This window comes from Rattus norvegicus, chromosome 1 (genome assembly GCF_021556685.1).
Source record: "Rattus norvegicus strain SHRSP/BbbUtx chromosome 1, alternate assembly SHRSP_T2T, whole genome shotgun sequence".
In the NCBI taxonomy this organism is placed as follows: domain Eukaryota; kingdom Metazoa; phylum Chordata; class Mammalia; order Rodentia; family Muridae; genus Rattus; species Rattus norvegicus.
Window position 1 is genome coordinate 21,379,214 of NC_141534.1, and position 20,787 is coordinate 21,400,000.

General features: G+C 42.7%; 1 protein-coding gene across 7 annotated transcripts in view; it reads left to right on the top strand.

The window, feature by feature from the left end:
* The window catches only part of Akap7 (A-kinase anchoring protein 7), a 130,057-nt gene that overhangs the window by 60,901 nt on the left and 48,369 nt on the right, over positions 1-20,787 (top strand). For 6 of the 7 annotated variants that reach the window (XR_015628859.1, XR_015628860.1, XR_015628858.1 and 3 more), the window contains 1 exon segment: positions 15,786-15,933. Coding sequence is in view for 4 of the 7 variants with exons in the window: in XM_087567317.1 (XP_087423443.1) it covers positions 15,786-15,933 (148 nt within the window). In the remaining 3 variants the exon portion in view is untranslated. 7 annotated transcript variants of the gene reach the window in all.

Here is a 20,787-nt window from a genome sequence, read left to right on the forward strand (position 1 = left end):
ATACTAAGTTATGTGCAAGTCTGCTCAGAAGCAACGCGGATAGCAAAATCTGAATGAGAGACCTCTGGGTAGGAAGCAAACCCGTGGGTGAAAGATGAGGGTCATTCCAGATTCTCACTGCAGAGGAAGAAGGCAAGGAGAGTGTGGAGGGCCAAGGAGGAGACGCCTCCCAGGCGTACCAACTTCAGAAAGGGAGGAAGCCCCTACAGCCACAGTTGTGTGATTCGTGGATAAGGGTAGATTTTCTGTTATGGCAGACCGGATGGGTAAGCTTCATAGGACTGTAGCAGAGGAAGAGGAAAATGTTCTAGAAGTCTAGAGTCTGTCTCCCATAGCCTCCACCCAGTTTCCAGAAGACCAGATACAAGCTGTCTTATAACCGTCTGTGGAACAGGGGTGAGTGGCCCATTCCTGAGATTCTCAGATCAGACAGCTTTACTAAGCTTTACTGGAAGCACCCAGTCCAGCACAAACTCCTTGTGAATCCTTGAAACCAGTGCTAATGGCTTAACTATGTATAGTTCTTAGTTTTGAGTCACTTTTACGTCACAATATTCAAACGAATCCTCTTTTGTCTTGGTGGCATTTTAACTCTAAACGTTCAATGAAGTCTAGTGTCAGATGGGCCTACCAGAATGTAAACTTTATACCCCTTTGTACTTTGAACATCTTTAAGAATCCAGAAACCGTTGAGAGCTTGCTGTGCCAGAATCAGCCAGATAAGCTTGTCTGTTTCTACAATGGCAGAATTTATCGAACAGCAACAAATCCTCAGGCGTTTCAGGTTTCACTGGTTGTAGCTTGTCACGTGATGTCAACTTCCCTTGGCAGCTGGCCGTTGGAAAATGGGTTTTAATCCCATCTTAATTAACATTAACACTTTAGTCAGACATTTCAATTATATCTGTGCATCCTATATCTATAGATGTAGGTTATGGAAATAGATATGGGAGTTAAAGATGACAGAAAGAGTTCAAGGAGTTCATAGAGGCCTTATTGGGGGCGGAAGCAGGGAGCAGATACAGAGGTAGAGAGGGTCACCTCAGTGATTAGACTGATGAATCTGATTGGAAACAACGAGCTAGAGTGTAGAGTCATGTGTGAACTGGGTTTCAGGGCAAGTTGAGCTGCAAGGATGAGATGTAGGACCGGGAGACTGCAAGCGAAGAGCGGGACTGGTCTGGATGGGAGACGGGCTGCAGTGAACAGCATTGTGGGATTGAGCTGCGGTGTGCCCCCGAGGACGGCTGGGAGTTCTTTGCCAGTCACTGCCAACGAGTCGAGCCTCAGCCTTAGATCTTATGAGGTCTGGGTGAGGGTCTGGTGTGTTTGATAAGTTCCTGACTTGTTTTTCTGATAAGGTTTTAGTATGTATGTCCATGTGCTTATATGGTTCCAATCTACTTCACTTTAAGTAGGCTTGTGATGCCTGTTTACTTTTAGGACCATGTTGTTTATCAGAGAGAGGATGGTACTGGATAGGTGTTGGTGTCTGTAAGATGCTGCTTGGAAAATAGTCACTCTGGGCTGAAAAATCACTGTTTTACACAGTGGGGAGTAACTTAAAGCAGGCGGAGCCTGATCACCACGGAAACACTTAGGGCTGGTGGAGAGCTAACTCCCGACTTCATTGGCTCCTGTTGGTCCTGATTGACTTAGAGAGAAAAGACACAGTTAACCTAATGGTACTTGCAAGAGTGGAGTGGAGATTCAAAGGAACTGTTAGCATTTTTCTGAAAAATGTCCCTCAGAATGTCTTCAGAGTTTCAAGAATTACATGACAGAGCAGACGTCAACACTGATGTATTAAATAAAGTTAACCTGACTCTCAGGACTTGACAGTCTGCCATTCATTGAATGTCACATGTCACAACAGGCTCCTTTGCATGGGTCAAGGTGGCTGTGCTCCTCCGCGCCGTGGTTACATAGCACAACTTGACTTAGCACATCTTAACGTACGTCTTTACGAGCACATGTACACGTGGCCAAGCTCCCTTAAGCTGGAACTTTGTCTTCTGCAGAAAGAAGAGAGTCGAAGAACCACAGAGAGGTTCTTAAAACCTCTAAGTGTAAACATTGTTCCTGGACATGGTTTTTGAGTCTTTGTGAGTTCACAGAGCTGGCGGATCACCTTGTGTGGAACATATCGAGCAATTATATAGTCATTTTCAGAATCATTTTTCAAATGCACATGATCAGCAAAGTCCTGTTTTTACTAGTCATTTTATATCACTACTGTTTGGTAGAATATAGTTTAAGAATTAAAAAATATGTGTATATGCGTGCATCTGTATACATGTACTTTAGTTATTTTCTATTAAGGCAATTTATAGAAGAAAGTGTTTAATTTGGGGCATACAGTTGCACAGAGTTAGACTTCATGATCATAGCAGCAGACAGATAAGCATGGCGCTGACATAGGAGCTGAGAGCTTACATTTTGATCTACAAGCACAAGGCAGAGAAGAGGACATAGGAATGATGTCAGCTTTTGAAACCTCAGAGCTCCCCACCTCCCAGTAACATACCTCCTCCAACAAGGCCACACCTCCTAATTCACTTGGGACCAAGCATTTAAATATATAAGTCTTTTGGGGTCATTCTCAATTAAACCGCTATAGCTTGTGTGCATGTGTGTCTGTGTGTGTATATGGAGTGAAAATGCACTTTTGTGTCCATGCATATGGAGGCCTTGGGTAATAATAGCCTTAGAAATGGGGCCCACCTCCTTGGAGACAGAACCTCTCATTGGTTTGAAATATACCAGTTGGGCTAGACTGGTCAGTGAGCCCCAGGACAGCTTAAACCAATTGGAAAAAAATTCAAAAGCAGAAATAATGTAACTAGGAATGGAAATTAGTTTTAATCTGAATTTTAGGGGAGATTAATTGGCATTAATTCTAGAGTCCAGAAGAGTTTCCATGGAGTCCTAAAGGGAGGAGACCTCATGCCACAAAGAATACACTCCCCACAGGAAAGGGGACGGACACTGTTAGAGAAGAAGGCAATGCCAAAAAGTAATTCCTCCTGCCCCCAGATTTTGCCATGAGTCAGCCAGCTTTCGTCTGTGGTTAGTTTTAGATTTTTTTTCTAATAGTCTGAGCTTGGACCCACAATAGATTGAGAGGTTTTCTGGGAATCTCTGAGCTCAAACATTATAGAATAGTATCTCTACTATCTCTACTACGTATCTAATAGTATCTCTACTACGTATCTAATAGTATCTCTATTAAGTATCTAATAGTATCTCTACTAAGTACCTAATAGTATCTCTATTATCTAATAGTATCTCTACTAAGTACCTAGTAGTATCTCTATTAAGTACCTAGTAGTATCTCTATTAAGTATCTAGTAGTATCTCTACTAAGTATCTTATAGTATCTCTACTAAGTATCTTATAGTATCTCTACTAAGTATCTAATAGTATCTCTACTAAGTATCTAATAGTATCTCTACTAAGTATCTAATACTATCTCTACTACGTATCTAATAGTATCTCTATTAAGTATCTAATAGTATCTCTATTAAGTATCTAATAGTATCTCTACTAGGCCCTGCCATATGTGCTTAGTGGATGCCAGAGAAACTTGCTGGCCTGGTCCTGCAGGAGAAAGTAAAGGCAGGAGACCAAGGCTGTGTGTGCTGGGTGACCAGTCAGCCTCCCTGACATCGAGCTGGTCCTGGCACCTCCAGCTGGCATCACTCACTAACAGTATCCCTCTGAAAGGCTACATTGCTGAGGATGTGCAAGGTGTTTTTGGTCAAAGGACTAAATGTGCTTTGAACTTCCTGTGCCTGGAGCTTCCTTGCCTTCCCTGCTGATCCTCTGCAGCCATCTTTCCAGTTACCAGGCTGTGGCAGGCCAGCATCATCTGCATATTGCCAGAGCTGCTCTGCAGGGACACTCAATCTGATGGCAAAATGCTCCAAACCAAAGCAACCCGGGAATATCGTCACTCACGGTGTAAGTTTAAGGCGGGTCACCTGCTCACTCTGGATGTAAATACTGATCTTGTAGGTTAGGCCTAACTGAGACTGTTTTCCCATTTAAAAAAAAAAATACAGTGTTTCTGAACGTTTTTTACTCACTAGTATTTGCACCCAAAGACAAAAATTTCAGTTTAAATTTAATTTTTAAAATAGAGTATTATAACTTATATTAAAAAGGTATAAAGGGTACCTGATCTAATTAAAATTACCCACATTTGCTTTAACTCTGTTCTGTGATAGCAAGCATTTCCCCCCACAAACAGCTATTTTCAGGGAGTTTGGAACATGCATCGGGAGTTAAGTTCGTTTTCCTAATCAAGGAGAACGTGGGTGGTTAAAGTGTTGCAGGGTACTGGCCCACCTCCACAGGGTTAATGGTGGGTGGAGGCAAAAGAGAATCTGTGGCTAGAAATGTAATAGAAGTCCCAAGCAGGCCAATCAGCTGAAGGTATTTGCGAGGCAGTAAAGGCTTATCCCTGGGGTGATGGACAGGCTCATCAGCCAACCACCTGATGTTAAATATAATTACCCACACAAAGAATTGCTACCTTTTTTTTTTTTTTTGAGACCACCCCTTCTCCATATGAGCAAGCACAAAGGTTGAAACACTAAGTGTGATTAATTTATGGTGGACTTCTTTTCCCCCACTCCTAAATGTAGGGGCCACGTTTTTGTCAACCATTCACTTTAGAAGCAGACGAGCAGGTCCTGGGGAGATGGCTCAGTCAGTCATGTGCAAGCAGGAGGTTCCTAGCACCCATGCAAGAAAGCCGGCCTGGCACAGTGTAATGGTGGCACTAGCTAGCCAGGCTTAGCTCAGGAGTCCTGCTTTTGTCCTCGAAGCTAACCTGGCAAGAGCATTTTTAACTGTCGGCAAAGGCCTAAGCATGGCATTATTTTTACACTGCCCTCAAGCTGATGGCCAGAGCATGAACTCCTCTCTCTTCCACCTGAATTAGATTGTGATAATTGTTTGCACACCTTTAGTTAGAGCAGAGCCTTTCTTTTGACCTCGGGCTCCAGCTCCTGTCAAAGAGACTATTACGTTGACTCCCCAAGTGGTCTCATGCTTTTAGCAGTCAGCCCTCCCTGTTTAAAACCCTCCCAGCCTCTTGAATTACAACCTCCCACACCACTGCTCAACCTGCTTGGACATTCAGGAAACAGGCAAACCAATTAAGTCAGGGCTGGGAAAGGGTCACCTGAAAGGGTCACTCTTTTCCCACCTGGGAAAGAGTCAGGGTGGATGGAAAATCCTTGATACCTTCGCCACGCACAAGCTTCCTGGCAGGTGCTGGGTGTATACAAAACGAGGATGAGGTGGTCAGGTAGGATAGGTCAAGTTTGGCCCGTCTGGCTTGTGCATTCACATGCACATACCGTACCAAACTACATTTCGTTTAATATGATATACAGTTTATGTAATTTCTTTAGCTCTAACCACTCATGACACTGATTCCTTCTAAGTTTTTCTTTTCCTACCGAGTACATTGCTTATTTTATTACTATAGGGGTACTTTAAAAAATGGAATGATCCTTTATCTTTAAAATCTTTAAAAGAAAAGTGAGTGTGGAAGTTACTGGTGACTTCTCATGACTTTTTTTTTTTTAACTGTGCTTTTTAAAAAGCCGTGTGTAATGTGATTTCAAAGATATACACTAATGTGTTTCAAAGATAACCTTGAGTACCTTGGAGCACACATGCAATCAGGGTAATTATATTGGCAGTAGAGAAGGGGACAGTTAATTAAACATTTACATTTGGAATGTGGACGGACGGAAGGTTATAAATGAATGTTGGAAATAAACTTAACTTTCACAGCAGCCGTGAGGCCGGGCGTCTGATGAGCGCACAGCTGGCAGCCCTCGGCACAGTCAGGACAGATGCGCTGGCGGGAGGCTGTTGTGTTGAGGAGGCTGTCGATGGGAGTGATGGGAAGGCAGGAAGCCAGTCTGGGAAACTGACACTTCCTAAGTGGGGACGAGGAGGGCGCACTGAGCCTGTACACAGGATTGCTGCAAAAATACTTTGCAACTTTCTAGATTAGTAATGAGTTATCAAAGAGTGATGTCTGTAATTAAATGATGCCATTTATTTGTCTCCCCTTTCTTAAATTACTGGGCTCTACCTTCTGTGCACTGTGGCTGTTCACCTCTTCTTTGGAGTGTGTGCATAGTAGGTCTGAAGATTTGTCTGGAGAGAACCTAATTTGGACGTTTGGTTCTGACTATAAACATAGGATGCACTTTTATCACCATACAGATATGTTATAATATGTAGGCCATTTTTGTTTTTTTATTATTTTATTATTTTATATTTGTTTATGTGAATGAATGCCACATGCATGCAGCTATCCACAGCAGCCAGAAGAAGGGAGCACATCCCTTGGACTGTAGTTAGGAGTTGTGAGCCAGCGTACATGGGAACCAAACGTAGGAACAAGTAAGTGCTCATAACTACTGATCACCAGCCCCTGGGTCTCTCCTGGTCACAGGGAGTGAGAAGCATTTACTGTGTGCCCATAGCACTCATGTGCCAGGGTGCTGCCATTCGCTGGGCTGAGAATCCTCAGGCTGCTCCTGAGCCTGTGGCTGGGGCCATTAAAGCTCGTGTCTGTCACAAGCAAGCATGAGCGGGTCTGAGTCTGCATAGTTGTTCTGACCGAGAGAAGTCAAGGAGGCCTGTAGTTCCCCGGGGGCAATTGTTTCCTATCCTGGTGGGTTTCGACCACCTCGGAAATTGTAGTTATGGTAAGAGGGCCCAGGTGATGGGGAATTTGAAACTGATGTTTTCCTCACATCTCTATGCCAATTCCAATATTTTTTTTAATAATTTGAATACCAATCTATTAAGTTTTTTTTTAAAGATTTATTTTATTAATGAGTACACTGTAGCTGTCTTCTGACACACCAGAAGAGGGCACCAGATCTCATTACAGATGGTTGTGAGCCACCATATGGTTGCTGGCAATTGAACTCAGGACCTCTGGAAGAGCAGTCAGTGCTCTTAACTGCTGAGCCATCTCTCCAGCCCAATTTTAAAAGTTTTAATACACCGCTGAAGAAGAAAGCCTTCTACCGCTCATGTAAAGAAGTTATTGCTTTTTTTAAAGAATTTTTTTTTAAGATTTATTTATTATGTACACAGAGTTCCACCTGCATGTACACGTGCAGGCCAGAAGAGGGCATCAGATCCCATTACAGATGGTTGTGAGCCACCATGTGGTTGCTGGGAATTGAACTCATGACCTCTGGAAGAGCAGACAGTGCTCTTAACCTCTGAGCCATCTCTCCAGCCCAAGTTATTGCTTTTTAACTAGCTGATGCCCAAAGGATTAGGCTACATTGGTTCAGCTCTTAATTTACATCTTTAACTTTGGTTTTAGGTCATTGTCGCAGGAATTTCTTGAATTGTCTCACATATTTCTTTAAAAATTAATTGTATCTAGGTATTAAAAATAGCTAGAGATTCTGAAAATTAAGCTTATTGTCAGTAGGACAAATGCCTTTGTTTTATTTGCTTATGTAAATTGTGATTATTATAAGAAATAACAGTAAGATGTGACATCTGTTACAAAAACTCTTAACCTTCATAATGAAATTACCGTTTCGTCGTTCTGAACAGTAACTGTCACAGATTGTTGAGTTTCCCTATTCCGCATCTCTCTCAGAATTGAGGATGGATCTGGATGCCCAGTAACGTGAGTCTGCACACTCTTTGGCACAGTTTAAATCACGCAGAGCCTTGGGTTGATGTAAATGATGCTGTGAGTGCTCCCCGAGTAAATCATCTCCACTGTTTATCAGTTAGATTCCACCATCAGACCATGGGAATATACTTGGCAGGCTCGCGGGGTATTTCTGAGGATTTGGCTGCTTGGGCGCCAAGTTACAGTCAGTGAAGCAGCTCAGAGCTTCATGGCCATGCCCCAAGGCTGATCAATGGCCCTGACCGTCCCTGATCACCAAAGGGCGGTGTCTCTTGAGTCATCTGTGATAATTAGGACAACCTGGAACCTTCTGTTTGATATTCATTTCCACTAGGCAATCGCTTGCTTCAGAATATAATATCCCGCATTTACTTAACAATTGAATGTTTTTTTTTTTATTTTTGACAAGTTCATACAAGCAAATAGTACACATCTGTAGGTAGCCTCTATTTTTTTTCCCTTCAGTGTCATCGTGCATAATGAATGCATTTATGCTGAGCACAGCTGTGTGTCTGAAGCCCTTTAAACATTTTCCCTGTTAATCCAGGGAAAATAACATTTATATGAAATATTAGACTGTCATCCTGCATGCTTCAAACACCAAGTTTGTAGTGTTGTTAGCACAGAGTTTTTCTCCGTCTGAGGCAACCTCAGCTCACTTAGGTTTTATTATAGGCTGTGTTTTCCTGGATTTAACAATTTGAGGCTTTTCTTTGCACTTTCCTAGCATGGTAATACCTTCTGTCTTTACCAGGACACCCGGGGAAGGGCAGAGCTGGCCTCTGACAAATTTGGGAGTCACTGGAAGTCCTGAGCCTGCACACAGTGCCATCCCACGCAGTGTTAACTTGAAGCCATACCCTTGAGTGGGGATACCTCTGATCTACAGATTCCTCATAAAAACAAGACCTTTCTTAGCCTCGCCTCAGGTGATGTCTGACTTTAATATAGGCACCAAGTTTCTCAGAACGAAGCCTTTGTTTCTTCTTTATTTCCTTTTCGAGGTAGGGTCTTCCTATATAACACACACCGGTCCATTTATTATAAAAGAAAAACATGATTGGCCAGAGCTAGACGGTGAGATGAATCCAGGTTTATGAGAGAGAGACAGGCTACCCAGTGCATTCTCCAGAGAGCAAAGATGACGCCGGTGTCCCAGTAAATATAAGATTAAGCAATTCTCACCTATTTCTAGGTTATTAAATTTTTTATTTTGACCAAGAGACAGAGCTCCGACTCTCTTGATGCCTTTCTGAAGTGTACTTTCTGTGTATTATGAGTTAGGGGATTTTTGTTTTACTTGCTAATCAAAGCCATGGAGGTTGGCTTGCAGGTGCTCTTGTAGATCTCTCATTTCTCTGGGGCCACCGAGATGACTTGGTGGGTGAGGGTGCTTTCTGAAAAGCCTGAAAACGTCAGCTCAGTCCCCAGGTTCCACACCAGAAGGAGAGGACCAGCTCCCTCGCAGTTGTCCTCTGACCTCCAGATGTGCACTGAGGCATGCCCCATCCGAGTAACTAACTAAATATGTGTGAACAAAAAGAATCAGTGACATCTTATAAAACGAAAAGAGAGCCTGGCAACTCTGGGCAATGTGGCCATTGTGCTCCTGGGAACTGAAGACCTTTTCCTAGGCTGCCACTGTCTGCTGGAGGGACCATTGCCCGCTCCCCTAACCTTCCTAAATCTCAGGGGAACAGACATACAGTACACTATACACACACGCACACATACAGCACACATGCACACATGCACACATACATGCACATATGCACATACATGAATGCACAAATACAACCGTGCACGAATACATACACGCAAAGTAGACAAGTAAAACCATTTTCATTTTCTCAGAACTTTTTCTCAGACACTTGATTTTACTTAAAAATAAGCAAACAAAACCTCCATTGGCTCTAAAATCACACCCCACAGTGGTGGTGAGTGACCTCAGTGCTGAACCTGAATCTAGCCTCTACGCAGGTCAGTGGAGGAAGTAAGAGAGTCTGGCACTAAATAACATGATAAACCAAACGGACACAAAACATGCATCCTGCCGGGTCTAGAGGTTTTCCCCTCTGTATCCTCTATGCCCTCTGGCTCTAACACTCTCTCTGCCTCCTCTTCTGAGCCCTGAGGGGAGGGATTTGATGGAGACGTCCTACCCCTTAGGACTGAGGGTTCCCAGTGGGCTAGGCACTGACCCATGAGCCTAGCAGAACGTTGCTAGGAGCCATTTTATTGCTGTATTCCTTTAGCACAGTGGTTCTTAGCCTTCCCAACACCAATGCCCTTTGAGACAGTTCCTTACGTTGTGGTGACCCCGAACATAAAGTTATTTCATTGCTATTTTATGACTGTGGTTTTGCTACTGTTATGAATTATACTGTAAATATTCGTATGCAGGATATCTGCTGCCCCACAGAGGTCGCCATCGCATGTCGAGGACTGCTGCTTTGGCAGGACAGTAGTGGTTGATTTTGCCTTAGGTCCCTGGCTTATCTGATCTCAGGTCCCGGGTTATCCAGGCAACGATGGCGATGGACTCCATCTCATAGAGTGGCCTTAAATCCCCTTATATACTGGTTGGATTCTCCCACAAGTTTTGTTCCACAACTGCACTAGCACCCCTTGCAGGCAGGTCACCACTGTAGGTTAAAGGGTGTGTGGCTGGGTTGGCGTTGACCTTTCTCCTTTGATAGTGTGCAGAGTACCTCCCTGTACCACGAACACTAGTCAGTAGGGCCGAAGGCTGTAGCCAGGCACCAGCTCCACTTCTCCATGTTTAATGAGTTATGTAGGTGCTGAGTTCAGCAATGGGGCCTTGCTCTCACCTTGTAGAGAGCAACTACTAGCCCTGGCATGACTCATGTCCTGTAGTAGAAAGTTCATGTGGAGCTATCCAGTTGGGGCCCCATCTCCTCTGTTATTAGGCCATTTCATTTAGGGAGCCTTTATACGTGTATATATATTTTAGAAAGCGTCTACTACATTGGTTCCGTTCGACTTCTCAAATAGCTGTGAGTTTTATCTGCCCTTTTCTGTATCCCCTTTTTGACCCCTCTTCCCCCACCCTTACTGTTTGATCCTCCCATTCCTTCCCCACCCTCGCCCGTCCATAACTGTCTACTCCGCCATCTTAGGGCAATCCGTTCTCTCTCCATCCCACGGCCCTTACTGTGTAAATGTGCAACATTTTCTTTATCCATTCATTCATTGATGGACATCCAGGCTGTTTCTGATTCCGGCTGTTATGAACATGGTTATCAAATGCTCTGTCGTGGGATGAAGTGTCCTTTGGGTATACGCCTAAGACATACGTTTGTACCCAGCTCCTGGGAGCTCAGCATTGACTTCCGTTGTGGCTGTATAGGTTTGCCCTCCCACCAACAATGGACGAGTGCTGCCCTTACCCCACGTGCCAGCAGGAGCTGTCAGAGCTCTCACTTGTGTTTTTGATCTTGGCCGTTCTGACTGGTGTCAGATGAAATCTCAAAGCAGTTTTGATTCGTATTTCCCCCCGTGACTTAAGGATGTTGAGCATTTCTTTGTTTCTCGGCCATCTGTGACTTCTCTTTTGAAAATTCTGTTTAGATATGCACCCCATTTTTACTTGGGTTTTTTCCTTATATTTGAGGTCTTCATGTAATTTGCGTTGTCCCTCTATCACGTGTATCGTTATTAAAAAACGGTTTCCCGTTCTGTAGCCCGTGTGCTGCTTTGTCAGATGGCGTCCTTTGCCACACAGCACCTTTTTGGTTTTAGGAGTTTATTTTTATTTTATTAGTTTATTTTTAGTGCCCAGGCTATTGGTTCCGTTCAGAAAGCTGTGTGCTGCTGCGTTCCGCACCGTCCCTCACTTCCTCTCCCGTCAGCTTCAGGCTATCTGGTTTTATGTTGAGCTCTTTGATTCATTTGGAGTTGAATTTTGGGCAGGCTGATAACAGCGAATCTATTTGCATTCCTCTACATGCAGCCAGCCAATTTGACCAATACCATTTGTTGAAGAAACTTTTTTTTTTGTCAGTATATATTTTTGGCTTCTTTATCAAAAAACAGGTGTCCATAGATTTGAACTTATTTTGGGCTCTTAAATTGAGTTCCATTGATCAACAAATCTGTTTCTATGCCAATACCACAATGTTCTTTTTTATTACTATATCTCTGTAGTACGGCTTGTAACTAGGAATAGTGACACCTCCAGCAGTTCTTATTTAGGATTATTTTAGTATCTTGGGTTTTTGTTTTTGTTTTTGGTTTTTGTTTTTTGTTTTTGTATTTCCATATGAAACTGAGAATTGTCCTTTCAAGTTCTGTAAAGAATCGTTGGGTATCAAACCAGATACACCCAAACTAATAGAAGAAAAGGTGGGGAAGAGTCTCAATCATATGGGCACTGGGGAAAATTTCCTGAACAAAACACAAATGGCTTATGCTCTAAGATCAAGAATCAACAAATGGGATCTCATAAAACTGCAAAGCTTCTGTAAGGCAAAGGACACTGTCATTAGGACAAAATAGCAGCCAACAGATTGGGAAAATATCTTTATAAATCCCACATCTGATAGAGGGCTAATATCTGGTATATGCAAAGAACTCAAGAAGTTAGACTGCAGAGAGCCAAATAACCCTATTAAAAATGGGGTTCAGAGCTAAACAAAGAATTCTCAGCTGAGGAATATCAAATGGCTGAGAAGTACCTAAAGAAATGTTCAAATCCTTAGTCATCAGGGAAATGCAAATCAAAACAACCCTGAGATTCTACCTCACACCAGTGAGAATGGCTAAGGTCAAAAACTCAGGTGACAACAGATGCTGGCAAGGATGTGGAGAAAGAGGAACACTCCTCCATTGTTGGTGGGATTGCAAGCTGGTACAATCACTCTGGAAATGAGTCTGGAGGTTCCTTAGAAAATTGGACATTGCACTACCTGAGGACCCAGCTATACCTCTCCTGGGCATATACCCAAAAGATGTGCAACTTACAACAAAGACACATGCTCCATTATGTTCATAGCAGCTTATAATAGCCAGAAGCTGGAAAGAACCCAGATGTTCTTCAACAGACGAATGGATACAGAAAATGTGGTACATCTACATAATGGAGTACTACTCAGCTATCAAAAACAATGACTTCATGAAATCCATAGACAAGTGGATTGAACTAGAAAATATCATCCCGAGTGAGGTAACCCAATCACAGAAAAACACACATGGTATGCACTCATTGATAAGTGGATATTAGCCCTAAAGCTCGAATTACCCAAGATATAATCCATAGACCACATGAAGCCCAAGAAGAAAGATGACCAAAATGGGGATTTCCCACTCCTTCTTAAAAGGGGAACAAAAATATCCATAGGAGGGCATAGGGAGGCAAAGTTTAGAGCAGAAACTGAAGGAATGGTCATCCAGAGCCTGCCCCACATGGGGCCCATATATATATATATTTGGGTAATTCTAGCCAAGAAAAGTGAAAGATTTGATTAATAATAATATAAAATAATAATATAAAAAACTGAAGACAGTAAAGAAAGAAATTGAAGAAGATATCTTCATGGGCTGTTAAGATTGATATATTAAAAATGGTCAGTATACTAAAAGCAACCTACAGATTCAATGCAATCCCCAAGAAGAACCCAATTCTTCTTTTTTCTTTTATTGGATTTTTTTATTTACATTTCAAATGTTATTCCCTTTCCCTGTTACTTCTATAAGGGTGTATATATATATATATATATCTCCACCAGAACTAGATAAGATTGATGAAGCTAAAAAGTGCATGCTGACAGGAGCCAGATATAGATGTCTCCTGAGAGACACAGCCGGAGCATGTCAAATACAGAGGCAAATGCCAGCAGCAAACCACTGAACTGAAAACAGGATCCCTGTTGGAAGAATTAGAGAAAGGATTGAAAGAGCTGAAGGGGCTTGAGACCCCATATGAACAACAATGCCAACCAACCAGAGCTCCCAGGGACTAAACCACTACCCAAAGACTATATACATCGACTAACTCATGGCTCCAGCTGCATATGCAGCAGAGGATGGCTTTGTTGGGTACTAATAGAAGGAGAAGCCCTTGTAGTAGGGGAATGTGGAGGGGACGATAAGAGAGGATGGATGGGGAGGGGAACACCCTTATAGAAGTAACAGGGAAAGGGAATAACATTTGAAATGTAAATAAAAAAATCCAATAAAAGAAAAAAGAAGAATTGGGTTCTTCTTGGGGATTGCATTGAATCTGTAGGTTGCTTTTAGTATACTGACCATTTTTAATATATCAATCTTAACAGCCCATGAAGATATCTTCTTCAATTTCTTTCTTTACTGTCTTCAGTTTTTTATATTATTATTTTATATTATTATTAATCAAATCTTTCACTTTTCTTGGCTAGAATTACCCAAAAATATTTTTATTATTTTTGAGACAATTGTGAATGTTGTTTCCCTGGGTTCTTTCTCAATTCATTCGTCATTTGTATATAGGAAGGCCATTGATTTTTGTGTATTGATTGCTTTTGTGTCCTGCTGTTTTGCTGAAAGTGTTTATCAGCTCTACTAAGTTTTCTGGTGAATTTTTTTAGGGTCACTTATGTATACAATCATGTCATCTGCAAATAAAGATACTTGGACTTCTTCCCTTCCTATATATGCCCTTTCGATCTCCTTCAATTGTCTTATTGCTCTAGCTAATAGTTGAAATATCATATCAAATATATATGGAGAGAACAGACAGCATGGTCTTATTCCTGATTTTAGTAGAAATGCTTTGAATTTCTTTTTGGGTACAGTGATGCTGGCTGTGAACTTGCTGTAAATTGCCTTTATTATGTTGAGGTATGTCCCGTGTATCCCAAATCTCTCCCGTACTTTTATTATGAAGGTGTGTTGGATTTTTGTCTAGGATGCGTTCAGCCTGTGCAGGTAGAATAGAATTCCAGAACTGAGTTGGGAAGGGCTGTAGTGGCGGATGGGGAGCAGTTAAGAGCAGGAGCCAGTTAAATCTACAACACAAGCATGTCTTACTACACCATTAACTATCAAGGGCAACAACAGCCTTTTGGATAAATAACATGATATTCCATACAATGGAGCAGGTAGAGACAAAAGCATTTTGCAATCAGTGTATTAATATTGATGTGTCAAATTTACTGATATAATGGAACTGGATTTTAAGAAGCACTGAGGATAAAACCATATTCATGTGAAAAGTAAAAATTGATTTTCATTTGCACAGGAAAAATGAAACAGAGCAAGAGCACATGGTTTCCTGCCATAGAAAAATTTCTATAAATTTTTATTATTCATAGGGGGAAATTGTATTGGTAGAAAGTAAAAATTAATAGAGAAAGTAAAACTCAGAGACTGTGACTTGGGACTCTGAGGTTGAAGTGTCAGGACACTGTACTGCTGAGGAGAGGGCATGATACTACTGGCTGGGTGGCTACAGTAGCACCAGGAGGACCTTGCTCCAGTCTTCAGCGTCCAGCTGCCCCTGCTGTAATGAAACAAGGAGAGGCAGACGGAGAAAGATGCAGACAAGCCACTGGTCTCCCTGCCCTGCTTAAATCTGCTTTGTCCTCAGGCGGTTTTTAGGTAAGGGTTTAAATAATGTGTTAGTGTTACCAGAAGGTTCGTCTCCCTGTGAAATACGGAGATCAGCAGCACTTTAAAACCACCCACCCACGGTGCAAATGGTCACTTTGCCCTTGATCTGCCTTAGCTCATGGTTTCTCAGTTCTGACGCTTAAAGATGTACAAAGTTTCAAGTGCTACCACATCAGGTTAGCACTTTTAATTGATGGCTTTACATGGAGCCCCCTCACCCCCATACATGGAGACTTTAAAAAGCAAAAACAACCCCCCAAACAAACAACCAAACAACCCACCCCCCCCAAAAAAACAAAAAACCAAAACAAACAAACAAAAAAAAACCAACTTAACAATTTTGTGGCGTCTATTTCCAAGTGCCAGGAGGCAGATCTGAATCCAAAATGTAATATCAGGTTCTGAGAGATTGATAGAAATATGAACTGGCTGCCCAGTGAAATGATTGCCTGACATGGATTTGTTTTGTCATTTCAAGGGAGTGAGAAAAATAGAGCCTGGATTGTATGAGCAATTTATCGACCACAGATTTGGAGAAGAAATACTGTACCAAATAGATCTCTGCTCCATGCTGAAGAAAAAACAGAGCAATGGTTATTACCACTGCGAGTCTTCGATCGTGATCGGTGAGTGCTGAAAACATCATTCAGTAATTTATTCTTGATTTCTTCACATCACCTCTAAAATAAATATTTCAGGTTTTAATTTTCAAAGTACCGCGGGGGGTTTTGTTTGTTTTGTTGTTTTGTAGTGCTGCAGCGGAAGATGTGTAGAAAACTTTCCTCTCAGCTTCTTAGGTCTTGAAATGTCGACGGAAATTTGTTTCTGTTTAATTTCATTTCATGAACATAAAGAAAGCCCTTTCTTCAGGGAGCGCCACGTGACCACACTGCTCTGCTTCTGGCCTTACCATGGTAGCTGCCATTAAGAACAGGTAGTGACCGGAAGTATCGCTACCGGAAGAGGAAGTGTAGGTGGCCTGTGCCAAGTCAAGACTTTGTTGCCTCTATAAAGAAAACATGCTCGGAGAGGAAGCGAAGACCCACACACAGATGGCTCATGCGTGAAGGCTGCCTGTGGGGTTCCATGGGGCCAACCCCAGTAAGTTCCCAGGAGGAAAGAGTGCACAGGAAGAAACATTCTGTAACCAGAGAGCTACTATCGCCTACCTTCTGGTAGGTGGGGTATGCTTCCCGGGAGCCTGCTCTGTTGGACTCAACTGTACTATTTGTAGTATGAGACACCACTGCCAAGAGCTGAACCTGATTTATATGCTTTTAAGTAACCTGAAGATAAATATACATTTGTAAATATTTCAAGTTCTTCAGCCAAAGTAATTTCTCTCCACATCAATTTCAAACAACATCCTGTGTTGGGTCTACCTATATCCTGAAAGAGTCATCAAATGACTGAAGTTTATTGAAGGTTTTAGAAAATGTTCAAGAGGCAATTTTATTTTCGAATTCTTTTTTCAGAGGAAGCATGACAGCCATCATCATTCCAAAAGTGTTGTTTTAAATAGGAGATTTAAAGGGAGTTTGAGTTTTACCTCTGAAACCCTGCAGTCCTGTCTCAAGGAGGATGTTCATGCATTCAGAACCCGCGCAGGGGTCCTCCTCTGTCAGGTTCTGCTGACATTCACACAGACGGGAGATGCGGATCCACTTTGTAGTGTGGATTTTGCCTGGTTTTCCAGGTTTCCCCTGGAATTAGGTTAGAGCAACCTTGAAAAGGGGTGTGGGCTTCGTTTGCTTCCCAGCTCAATTAAGACACAGGAAGAAAAGGTAGATTTTACTGAAGATCCTAAGATTTGGCATTATAAAGCCTATTGTGTACATCTGATCAATGGCCAGCAGGGGGCTCTGTTCCGCCAGCCCCACTTCAAGCTACTCCAGGAGGTTTCTGTGTTCCTGTTCTTTGTAGGCTGGTCACTGCATTTCCCCCACTGCCTGCAATGTTCATCTATGCAACGTCTACCTCAGAGTGACTGTGTTGCATTCTGCTCCAGCCAATTCTGAGTTTTTGTACCATTTAACTTTTAAAACTGTATTTTGCTTACTACAGATACTTTAGTTTTTCTACCCATCTCGTTTACTGATGATAATAGGAATTTTAAAATGAAGCCTCCTTCTAATTTACTTTATTATAGTTAAGTTTAATATAAACTGGAGCTCCCCCCTTTTCTTCGCGCCTGTGCCTACAGAGAGCCCTGGGTCTCTCGTCTGTTACTCTGCACCCTGTTTTTGAGGCAGGAGGCTCACTGAGGCTGGAGTGGCGGATGAGCGATCCCCCAGGATCTTCCTGTGTCTCCTTCCCCAACTGGGCTGGCAGATGCTGTCCTCCATGCCTGGCTTTTGTGGTGGGTGTTGGGAGTTGGACCTCAGGTCTTCACACTCACTTCTTCTCAGCTAGATCTTCCCAGCCCCCATCTGCGCTATGCATCTCCGTAGCATCATTGCTGTTCAGTAAAGATTACATGGAAATCTGGTTGTTAAAACTGTGAAACACGGGTTTGGTTTTAGGAATGTATTACGGCCCTACAGATCTTTGAACATTCCTGCAGCTTGGTGAAGTGTGTACTAGGAGACCACACTTTGGCAGCCCGACATGCTAGCCCCACATGCTAGCCCCACATGCTAGCCCCACATGCTAGCCCCACATGCTGTATTTGATTAGTAAAGAGATTCGGTTATTTGTTTCGTAATTTGAGTACTTGTTATGGTTTGAAGATCAAGTGTCTCTTATTGGTGTGTGTGTGTGTGTGTGTGTGTGTGTGTGTGTGTGTGTGTGTGTTTGAATTTGATTTGGAGACACTACTTGAACTTTAGGACTGTGGCTTTCATCCTTCCTATTTCTGTGACCTTTAATTCAGTTCTTCATGTTTGGGTGAGCCCCCACCCCCATGAAGTTATTTATAGCTGCAATTTTTCTACCATTGTGAATCATAATGTAAATGTCTGTGTTTTCTGATGGTCTTGAGCACACACCCCTGTGAATGGGTGGTTGGACTCCGAAGGTGTCATGACCCACTGGTTGAGAACCTCCGCTTTAGGAGGTAGAGCCTGGCTGGAGGAGGCAGGTCGCTAGGGATGGAATTTGAGTATCTTGGTTTCCTGATGTGCAGGAATATGAGCAAGTTCCCATAGCCACGGGCTGCTCCTGCCACCAGCCTTCCTGTGTACTGAGTGTAGGCCAGCTGTGAGCGCCAACCTTCCTGTGTATGCAGTGTAGACAGTTTTGAGCTAAAGCAAGCTTTCCTTGGTCTGTGCTGTTGTCCTTACCACAGGGGGAACGGATATGCTCACTAATGTGGGGTGATTTTGTATTACAAACGTCCGATTTCTGTCTTCTTGTGAACACTCCCAATGCGCCTGTGTTGTTCCAGTGGCCCTCAAAGTGCCTTTATGTCCTGCACGGAGTAGCAGGCTCACTGGAGTGTGTCTGAGTATTCACCCTGCCCACTGTACATACCCACTGCGGCCATTTCTTCTCTGTGCTTTCCCATGGAGTAAGTGTTAGAGGAATTTGAGAAGAAGAGGTGTTGCTGTTCTGCCCTGGCCAGTGAGGCTCTGTCTCTGAGGAGGAAAGGAAATGCCATAAATACCAGGGGGCTCTAAGCATTTTAGCTCCAGTAGTGCAAATAAAGCACTTTTAATTTTTATTACCAAAGCAAGAAAACCAGGGACGGTTGTTTATGGTCCACTTAAGCGAATACAAGCACAGTGAGTGAGTACACCTGGTGTTATGTCTGTCTTATCGTTGGCCATATGTAGCCAGTTTTCATAGTGTAGGCAGTTCTTTCTAGAAGGCCACCTTGTGAGAAGAACATTCTGCACTCTGCTCCAGCAGGCTCACAGCTTTCGTACACAGGTTCCCACAAAGTACAGGGGATGTCTTCAGGTGTCAGAAGAGACTCGTTTGAGTTGTCTCATAATAAGACTTGGGAGGATGATATGCCTGCCTATCATTGACCCCCTTGGAAACCTAATTCGACCTCTCAGCTAAAATTTGAATGTAGAAAAAGGAACCCAGTTTTCCTGATGAAGTCAGGGATGAGAAACATAGCCCAGAAATCCTTAGGGCTGTGTGGGCCCTTGACCTGGGCTGGGTGTTTTAATAGTGCTCAGGCCACTGTGTTTCATTTACATCTCCTTAGCGAAGGTAATTGACCCCTTTGTAAGGCTGAGGAATGATTTAGGGTTTTCAAATACTGGTTTACTTTCAACTGAGACATACTTTATAGGAAGCACTGGTGAAATGGGAAGGTCTAGATGTCTTATTCCCAGAGCAGTGTGTTTACTTATGACTTCCCAAAGCAGAGGTAGAAACAATAATTTTGGGTTGTGTGGTGGTTTGAATATGCTTGGCCCATAGGGAGTGGTACTATTAGGAGGTGTGGCCTTGCTGGAGGAAGTGTGTCACTGTGGGGGTGGGAAACTCTGCCCAGTGTAGAGGAGACAGTCTGCTCCTGTTTGCCTTCAGAACAAGATGTAGAACTCTCAGCTCCTCCTGCACCATGTCTGCCTGGATGCTGCCATGTTCTCTCCTTGATAATAATGGACTGAACCTCTGAACCTATAAGCCAGCCCCAGTTAAATGTTGTCCGTATAAGAGTTGTCTTGGACAGAACTGGTTACAGCTGTTAGGTTGGAGTAAATGTTAACTGTAGTTTTTAATAAAGTCATATGTACTGTTCTCCAGGAATGGATATGAAAAGACTCTTCAGAGATGTTGGGTGTCACAAGTGAAACCTACCTTAAAGTGGTTTTTAAAGCTAATTGAAGAAAGGTCCCTAAAGTAAATTGAAGAAATCCTCAAATCTTCTGAACTTAGAAGTCGCCAATGACTGTTGCAAAAGACAGATAAAAAAGGGCTGAAAGCACTACTGGATAACTTTGAGAAAGGGCTATTTTCAGATGGCCTGGATGGACATCAAAGAAATCAAACTAACCCCTTAAATAAAAATTTATTGACAATAAATAATTAAAAAAAAAAGAATTGTCTTGGTCATGGTATCTGTTCACAGCAATGGAAACCCTAACTAAGAGGGGGGGACTCCACCTTTTTTATTTTTTATTTTTTTTGCTTAATGATAATTATTTTATACTGATTTGGTGACATAGTACAGTGTGTTTACTCCTCTCTGAGATATCATGAAATAGAATAAGACATAGCCCTGGAGAATGACACAGTGTCACTGGCAGCTGAGACAGCTTCCAAGAAACAGGAAAGAAGAGGGGATATTGTGAAATAGAATAAGACATAGCCCTGGAGAATGACACAGTGTTACTGGCAGCTGAGACAGCTTCCAAGGAACAGGAAAGAAGAGGGCTTGTTCCTGGCAGTATGGGCTTTTGGTATTGCACCATGGAAGAACTTTGTAATTTTGTCTTTTGGGAGAGACGAGGGGGAGGAGAATTTAACTGAGCATGAAGAAGGTGAGGGGTAGAGTAGAAGGTGTTTTAGAGCATTGGGGAGGG